At 35.5% G+C, this 9598-nt stretch overlaps 1 protein-coding gene across 4 annotated transcripts; it reads left to right on the plus strand.

Annotated features, from left to right (window-relative positions):
* Positions 1–4563: 4563 nt before the first annotated feature.
* On the plus strand, positions 4564–9598 carry LOC104249280 (uncharacterized membrane protein At1g16860-like). 4 transcript variants are annotated; one of them, XM_009805673.2, is made up of 5 exons: positions 4564–4836; positions 5484–6495; positions 7325–7480; positions 8674–8885; positions 9079–9598. In XM_009805673.2, the coding sequence occupies exons 2-5, from the start codon at positions 5638–5640 to the stop codon at positions 9269–9271; spliced, it is 1419 nt and encodes a 472-aa protein (XP_009803975.1). In that variant the 5' UTR covers positions 4564–4836; positions 5484–5637; the 3' UTR covers positions 9272–9598. The 4 variants fall into 4 exon arrangements, with proteins under 4 accessions (XP_009803975.1, XP_009803974.1, XP_009803976.1 ...); XM_009805672.2 differs by having other exon boundaries at positions 5501–6495; XM_009805674.2 differs by having other exon boundaries at positions 4564–4789.

The following is a 9598-nucleotide window of genomic DNA, read 5'->3' on the forward strand; positions in this document are numbered from 1 at the left end:
GTTATACAATATACTCAACAAGTTGCTTTCATCATCTACTCTTCAACTTTCAACTTATAACAACTAACATGATTAAATCATCCAAAATGTCCAGCATACAAACAACCACATTCATATAATTTCTAGCCTTATATCCATCATAAAAACAACATTAGGCAGCCAAACACGTCTCAAGAACATCACCAACAACTTTGGAGTGTTATCAACATCTCTACCAAAAAACCTAGCTAGGGCTTAGATATGATAAAAAACATGTAGGAGAAGAGGACCTTAACTTTGAAAAGTAAGAAAAACTCCTAGAACAACTCTCCTTAAACATGAAAGAACTCATCAGCAACATCATATAAATTATCTCCACCACTTCTACAACACTTTAATGAAGAACTTAAGTGGTTTGGCCTTGGATTTGTGTATGAACCTTTAAAATATTAAAGAGTGTTTACGGGTACTTGGAGGTATGGTTTGGTCGAAAATGAGTCTTAGAGACGAATGCAACCACTTTATATAACAAGATAAGCCTTCACCGTCTTTGTGGGTCACAAAGGGAGCTGATTACGTAGTCTCGCAAAAATGATATCTCTCTACTCTCATATTATATCAATAAACGACTTAATTTGTTGAAAACTAAACTCGTAGATCTTTAATTTTATGGGTGGATCACCCCTTAACTCCAAGTTCATTGATAAAAAAGCTCAGTGACATTAGACCCAAATTTTAACAAATTTATGAACGTAACTTATGACAACGTTTGACGTCTTTTGTTTTACAACTCGTTTAACTTCAAATTTTAACATATGAACATTATACAATTGAAATACCTCTTAATAAGACCTTCTTAGTATGTTAATAACTCCTAGGCTTACCCCAAAGGTACGAGTTATAGCATTTCCAACTTGCCGGCTTTCGATAAAACTTGTTTTCTTCAACTCATTCAACTTCTAACCCTCTTGGTACTTGCTGATCATGATCTTAAACCTTGTAACCTTCAAGTTAACATGATTAACTTACTTTATATAATCTCAATAATGATTTCATTTCTGAGCTTACATCAATTGGGTTACAACGTACTTGATGTATGAAAATACGATATGTAACATCAGATGCGATTGCGTAGACTATTTTCTGGGGCAGCACTATTTGTGCTTCGCGAACGCGAGGCTTGTGCCACCTTCACGAAGGGTATTTATTGATAGAATACATAAGTGTCATGTTTTGGGATTTTTACTCATTCTTTCATGTTTTGAGCCCTAGACTTAGAGATGAGCAATTATTTATGAAAACTTTCATACAAGGCAAGAGGGTAAGTAATTTTTACTTATTTGTGATTGTATTACAAGAATCTACATGGATTTCTATACCTAAAATATGGGAGTTTGAAAGAAAATGTGGGGTTTTTGTCTATACTTTAAGAGAGTGTATTTTAGGGTTTTGACCATCGCTTTGGACCCGAATTTTCAAACTAATTATATATTTGGACATGACATGTTATAGGTCATCAGTTTTTTGTATTGGTTTTGGATTTCGAGCACGAGGTCCTAGGTTGACTTTTACTGATTTTTTTTAAATTTATCGACGATCGAGTATTACGGTTTGGAATCACTTCCTATAGCATTGTTTGACTTTTCTTGATTTTATTTATATGGCTTGAATTTGTGTGATTGGAGGGCTAGAGCGAGATTTTGATGCGATTTATGGTTGAAGCTAGCTTGAGAAGAGGTAATTCTCATGGCTAACCTTGTTAAGAGGGAAACCTCTATGATTTGAGTTGATTGCTATGCGTTTAGGGTATGGGGTGGTGTATATACAAGGTAGCGAGTGTATATGAACTTACCAAGTATATATCATGTCAGAGTTGGAATGGAGGTACTTTGTGCCTTGTTTTGATTAAGTGTTGATCTTGATTCATGATTTATGTGGCTTATATGAATACATCCGCTCTCTTATTCTTGCTAGAGATCATGCCTAGGTTTTTGATTAAATATGAAGGTATTAAAGCTTATTCTTGATATGTTGAATTACTTAAATCATCCAGTTATACAGAAATTTTATAATATCCACATAACTATTATTAAGTTATAGTGCATCTTTTATCTATTAATTCTTGGCATATGCATATGTATTATATTTGGATACTTGATTTAGACTGAGATTATGGCACGAAAGGCAAGACCGTGCGGTTGAAATACAATTCTGAACAAGACATTATGAACGAATATTTGATTATAAGTGATCTATCAAGATCCTTTTTGCACTTGGATTTGGTACCGTCCCTCTAGAGTTAGGTGATTACCCATGTTACTTTGGGACGTGTAAGAGTGGTGGACTGGTGGATACATAGATCGTGTATTGGGTCGATACATAGATTTTGTATCGGATTTTAGTGATACATGAATTTTGTACCGGGTTACAATGATACATAAATTTTGTATCGGGGTACATGGATCTTGTAATGATCATGGTAAAAGATAGAGTCTTGAGCATGCATAGGAATCCTTGATTCAATTAGAAACATTCATTTAATGCTAACTGATGCACGCCACCTATATATACTAGTTGGGAGCCTCGACTCCATTCATTGAAGCATGCCATATTTAAATACTATATCTGTGCAGTGCTATGATTATCTCTTGAATTGGAAAAAAACATGCTTTATACTTATCGATTATTGACATCTTTAATAGTTGCTATTCATGAGGATATTTATTATTTCAATTCAAGTCTCTATTATTTATCTGTGTTGTATGTATCTTGATACCTATAGCCTCGCCAATACTTCTTTGAGGTTAGACTTAGGCTTGATACTTACTGTGTACCGATTGTGATATACTCATATTATGCTTTTGAACATCTATTTGTAAAGATCCTCAGGTGGTTCTAGTGGAGCTTCTTGTTGAACCTAAGTGATTGCTTTGAAACTTAGGGCGAGCTGCACTGTATGGATTCACATCGCAGTGTCCAAGTCCCTATCCTTATTTATCTCCTGTCTATTTTCTTTTACATATACAATTTTGATTTTGTATTCAGACTTGTACTTATATAGTAGTTGATTATGTACTTGTGTCACCTAGTTCTTGGGGGTTGTACCATTTTGTGGTGGTGTTCGGATCATGTTATGTTTATATCAGATATTACATTATTTTGAGATTATTTCTATCTTTATTTATGATATGACTCTATTAATTAAAGGAATTTGAACTATATTATGTTGATTGTGAGTTGGCTTGCTAGCAAGTACGGCTAGGCGGCATCACGACCTGAGGTGGGATTTTGGGTCGTAAAACTTCACACTTTCCTATCGAGGGTCTTGTCCTTAGTAAGTTGAAACAATACCATTTCTTGCCTAATCACCTCTCCCCAACACTTCTTAGACCTTCCTCTACCCCTCTCTAACCTGCCACGGTCAATTTCTCACACCTCATAACCGGGGCATTGGTGCCTCTCCTCTTCACAAGCCCGAACCATCTCATCTTCGATTCCTGCAACTTATCTTCACAAGAGCTACTTCTACCTTGTTCCTATTAACTTCATTCATGATCTTGTCTTTCCTAGTATGTCCACACATCTATCTTAACATTCTCATTTCTGCTACTCTTATCTTCTGGACATGATATTTTTTGACTGGCCAACATTCGACTCCATACAACATAGTCGATCAAACTACCATTTTGTAGAACTTATCCTTAAGTCTTGGTGGCACATTCCTATCGCACCCTATACCAAATACAGCCTCCATTTGATCTACCTCACTCTAATACAATATGTAACATCCTCGTCAATCTCTCCGGTACGGCTGTGGGGGTAGATTGGTTAAAAGACTACAAGATCTCAATTTTTATTCGTAGTGTTTAGTCTGGTAATGTTGTTTGGAGGTTGATGATAAGATTTGTAATTATAGGGGAGATGTTATACTTGTTTTTTGCTCTGGAGCTGGGGCTTGTTTGTGCAGTTTCATTTTTTTGTTTTTTGGTGATACAAAATTTACTTGATAATAAAAGTTCTATTTACCAAAAATAAAAAGAGTGCATATTAGTATATTTGTCCTTGTTTTCAGATTTAGCCGTTTTCCAATAAATCTATGGTTCGCAAGTACTGCTTTCTTTGTCCACCGTTTCAATGAATTTAATATTTTATTCTTTAATCAAAATGTTGTAAAAGTCGAGATCTCAATTGTATTTTACAGCATTTTGATTCTCCTTTTAGGAATTTACGATTAATTTTATGAGTAGTTATTTAAAATTTACTTTTACGGTACAAAAATTACGAAATTAATTTTTGTAAAGAACAAGACACTCAATTTTACATAACATAAGTATTATGAAAGGCATTAAACGTTATGTGATTTTTTGGAAAGGTTAGTTTCAGAAGTTATTACTTACTTTTTATTTTATTACACTAATTATTAAATTATTTTTTATAATAAAAAAATATTTAATTTTACTTAAGTATCAGAAAAGTTACTAAACTAATTTTTGTACAAGAAGCACATATTTTTCGCTATTTTTCCTGTTTTAAAATTTGTATATAGATGAGAAATATGACCGCACACAAAAAGGTTAAAAAAGTTTTCAAGTAAAAAGAGTGAGCTAGAAAAGGGAGAGAAGTAGGAGAGCAGCAAAAGAAAGGAAGGTGGAGGGTCTGTTATCAGTTTCCACTATTATTTCCCCATCAAAGAAAGCAACACCACAGTATTATTACCAACAACACCACAGTATTATTACCCACAAGCACCACTACCTTACTCTGATCCACCAAATCATCATGTTACTGCTTCCCTCATTTTCTTCCTTAAGTAATTCTCATCTTACATTCCCTTGTTTTGTTGCCCAAATGTTTAGGGTTTGTGATCTCTATCTTTTTCTGATCTATTACATTCAGTTTCTTAATGCAAATTGGTTATGTCTGCATTTTTTTTAATTTTTCTTTGTTGTTATGTATGCCACATTGTTTGAGTTGACTAGAAATTCAGTGAACTGGGCTCCAGATCTGTAATTTATCATGAATATGTCATGCTACTGCTTTGTTATTCCCTCTTTCTGTCTCTGTTATTGCTAAATGGCAACTCAAATCTCTCTGCATTTGCTGCCACACATCATTCTGATCATTTTTTAATCATTTCAGAATGTATTTGATGTTGGAATTTGCTTCCTTTGTGATTTTGGGGTACTTATTGGAAGCTATACTTTTGTGATTGATCTTTTTGATTTCCCCATGAAGTCAAGTATGAGTGGATCAGTTTCCCTAATGTGCTTTTTTAACAATGTACTCCCCATCCCAACTTATGTGATGTTACTTCCTTTTAAGTCTGTCCTAGAAAGAATGACAATTGTTTATATTTAGAAACATTTAACTTTGAATTTCCAGTTTTACCCTTAATGAGATGGTTCATTGTCGCCCAAAAATATGTTGTTCTAATGGTTGATCAGTTTCCTTGATGTGCTTTTCTCAAAAATGTCGTATTTACTGCTATCTAAATGTTTAAACAGTACTTCTATTGAAATAGGTACGACCCCACTGTTGGATACGGTGAGCAAAAGCAAGTTTTAGAGCCTGTTGACAAGTTTCTGTTGAAGGGTGTTAGGGACTGTCCGCGTGCATTGCCATTGGGCGTCTTGCTGATAGTTTAGGTTTGGCCTTATAATGGGTTCTCGATTCCCATCTCATCAGTTGAGCAGTGGCCTTTATGTATCTGGCCGGCCTGAGCAGCCAAAAGAAAGGACTCCAACTATGAGCTCAGTTGCCATGCCTTATACAGGCGGGGATATCAAAAAGTCTGGAGAACTTGGAAAAATGTTTGTTATTCCAACAACGGATGGCTCAAGATCACGGAAATCTGGACCTATCAACAATGCCCCGTTGAGAACTGGATCCTTTGGTGGCGCTACTTCTCATTCAGGTCAACTGAATTCAGTCAATCGTATGACTTCTGCTGGAGGTACTGGATCTGTTTCTTTGAAGAAGACCAATTCTGGGCCTTTAAATAAACATGGGGAGCCTATGAAGAAGTCCTCTGGTCCTCAAGGTGGGGTAGGTACTGTTTCGTCCCGCCAAAATTCTGGACCTATCCCCCCAGTTCTCCCTACCACAGGCCTCATTACATCTGGTCCTCTAAACTCTGCTGGAGCTCCTCGAAAAGTTTCAGGTCCTTTGGATTCAACAGGGTCTATGAAATTGCAGCATTCTGCTATAGTTAATAACCAAGCTGTTACTCGCATTAACCAAGATGAAGAATATTCCTTCCGCAAGAGCTTCCCGAAGCCAATATTTTGGTCCATCATTCTTTTATTTGTGATGGGATTTATTGCTGGTGGCTTTATCCTTGGCGCTGTCCGCAATCCCATTCTCCTCGTAGTTGTTATTGTCCTTTTTGCTGTAGTCAGCGTGGTGTTCATATGGAATACTTGTTATGGAAGAAAAGCTATCATTGGTTTCATTTCTCAGTACCCAGATGCTGAGCTTAGAACTGCAAAAGATGGCCAATTTGTTAAAGTTTCTGGGGTATGTATTGTCTTTGCGCGAAACCTTTGTGTACTTCGTTTACCGCTCTTTCTATCTTGTTTTCTTGTTCAAATTGCTTCTACATTTCTCAGTTTGTCAAAGTTATCCTCCCTTTACTAAGGACAGGTGAGATGTAAACTTGGTAAGTAGTGATGGTAAGTGGGGTATTACTGTTAGTTTTCTATTAATGGATTATTTAACTCTTGATTTAGTTTGTGCCTTTAATAGATGCTTTCATGTTTAATTATGAAAATATGTTCTCGTTGGAGTATCATGGTGTTTCTATTCTGTGTATGAGACTGCTAATGATGATTAAAAGTTTTATATTCACTTTTGGTTTTATTATGTTTTGGTGAAACAAATTCTTTTAATTGCTTTGCAAAAAGAAATAATGTTGAAAATATGAAAAACTCTGTTATTGGGGATCCGGGGATTTAAATTATAAGGTATCCTTTGTGTAATGGAGAGTTGCAATTGAAATAACCAGCGAAATTTTTAATATTCTCTTTTAGGCACTTCTGACATGGGCTGCAATGCTATAGATGATTATTCTACATTCTACAACTGTATTCTACTGGCTGCTGAGGAAAATGTAAATTGGAAAATGGATTCTTTATTGTTCTAACTTATGTAAAATTCTCCTTTTAAAACTTCTTTTTTTGTTTAACTTGTCTTCTTGAGGGCTTAAAATACTCTTCCTACAGTTATATGAGTAACTTGCTTGGATTTAATAGATATTGTTAAGCTTGTATTTTACAATTTTTTATGTTGTCCTTGTTGGATTCTGAGCACAATTTGGATATCCTATCCTGGTTTTCTGATTTTGCAGGTTGTTACCTGTGGAAATGTTCCTCTTGAATCCTCATTTCAGAAGGTTCCTAGATGTGTTTATACAGTCACAAGCTTATATGAGTACCGAGGGTGGGATTCAAAAACTGCTAACGCAGAACATCGTCGGTTTTCTTGGGGACTTCGTGCAATGGAGGTGAGGAAAGATCATATAAGCCCTTTTGTTCATTTTGAAAAAACCAATGTTACTGTGCATTCCTCCTTACATTGGTGGCTCATGATGATGGAAACTAAATAACTGTTATATGAATATTACTTAATTTTTTCTATTTGCTTTCTTTTGTGTTTCATGGCCCAAGCATTGTACAAAGCAAGTGCTGGGGAGCAGGCGGTTTTTCCCCAAAAGGAATATTGAAAACAAGAATGTATTCAAGGTTTATTCGTATGCTGTTTATGCTCGCTTCTTTTTGCATGGAAAAACTTTAAAGATAGAGATCTTCAGGTCTCTAACTTCAGCAGCTAGACACTAAGTGAAACAAAAAAGAAGACAGCTTAGCGTTGAGAAAATTAAAAACATCAATGAAGAATTGGGCTAATCTGGAGTTGTAAGCACTAAGCATGTTGGGAGTTTTCTAAGTTGGAAGTTCCTTGATTTAAATAAGAAAGTTTGAAATGTGGTGAAATACAATCTGAATAAGGAAAGAAAAATAATATGGATAAAGGAAACTTGTAAATAACCTCCTACATTAAGTCATAAAATCTGGTCCTTCGAGATAAGTCGTATAGACCAGAAAACATGAAAAGTGAATCAGTCAATAGGAAGAAGACTCCAACCTTTAGGGGACTATCTAATTCTTGTTTCAAGGGAGAAAGTAGGAATTCCGATGCTCTTTTGACTGGATATCTTCCTAGCATACCACAAATTAACTTATCACCATGATATGATGTAAAAAAGTTGATCTTCAGCTTAGTATAGAAAAGAAAGTTTGTCTACATTTGGAAGTAAATCAATCAAACATGCTTCAAAGCACTGCTCCAACTAAACAATGGAAAAGTTCTAGGCAAAGGGACAAAATGAGGCTTATATGTCTCCATGTTCTAGCAAACTATTGATATCTTGAAGTGTTCTAAAGACTTCTAAGGTTGCAAAATATATCATACCAATGAGTGCATGTGGAGATATTAAGAGCAGTTTGAATACCTTGTTTGTTTGATACTGTTATGTGATGTCATTGTAAGTTCATTTGGGCCTCCTTCCCTTGTTTGTCGTTTCCATCTTGCCCTTATCCTTCACTTTATTTATTGTTAGCATATAATGTTCATCTATATGCTGTGTAGTTCATAGAAATAATTCTTACAGAAAACTGAATGCTTTCTTTGTCTTTGCAGCGGCATGTCACTGATTTCTATATCTCCGATTTCCAGTCTGGATTAAGGGCTTTGGTCAAAACTGGATATGGTGCAAGAGTAACCCCTTATGTTGAAGAGTCTATTATTGTAGATATCGATCAATCAAACAGGGACATGTCACCCCAGTTTGTCAGATGGCTGGCAGATAGAAATCTATCCAGTGATGACAGAATAATGCGATTGAAAGAAGGGTATGATTTAACTCAATTTCAAAGCAACTTGAATATTTCTTCTGCTTGCATACTTATTTGATTATTGAGAGGCAACATGCTCAATCATATCTAGATGCAGGCTCTACCCTCTACAGTTTTATTGATTTGCATTATTGGTGAATAGATTTATTAGCTTTTTTATCCCTGCTTCCTTTACTACATCTATGTTCAGGTATATAAAAGAAGGTAGCACTGTCAGTGTAATGGGAGTTGTCCAGCGGAACGATAACGTTTTGATGATTGTTCCTCCTCCAGAGCCATTTTCAACAGGATGTCAGTGGGCTAAATGCATTCTTCCAGCCAGTCTGGAGGGTATTGTATTGAGATGTGAGGACAGTTCAAAGATTGATGTTATTCCAGTGTAGCAATTTTATCATTCAAGAAGGTTCTGCTGTTTTGGTCTTACAGTTGCCGGAAAACCCTCTTCCAGTGGCAGCAAGAATGGCATCTTGACACGGTTAACCAGATGTATAGCTTGTCAATTCAATTTTATTATTTTTCTTTTCCCTGTAATGGCGTTGGTTTGATCAATTGTGTAGAGGAAACATGTTGATTAGTGAGGATTTATGAGAGTTCTTTTGGCTAGAACTTTATTGATGTTGGGGGCTTTTCAAAACTTTTTGCCCTGATGCATACAAGCTATGTTTATTTGGTATTTGTAATTCTTTTGTGGCAATCTTAGCCACTCTCAA

Source organism: Nicotiana sylvestris, chromosome 6, assembly GCF_000393655.2.
Source record: "Nicotiana sylvestris chromosome 6, ASM39365v2, whole genome shotgun sequence".
NCBI classification, from domain to species: Eukaryota; Viridiplantae; Streptophyta; class Magnoliopsida; order Solanales; family Solanaceae; genus Nicotiana; species Nicotiana sylvestris.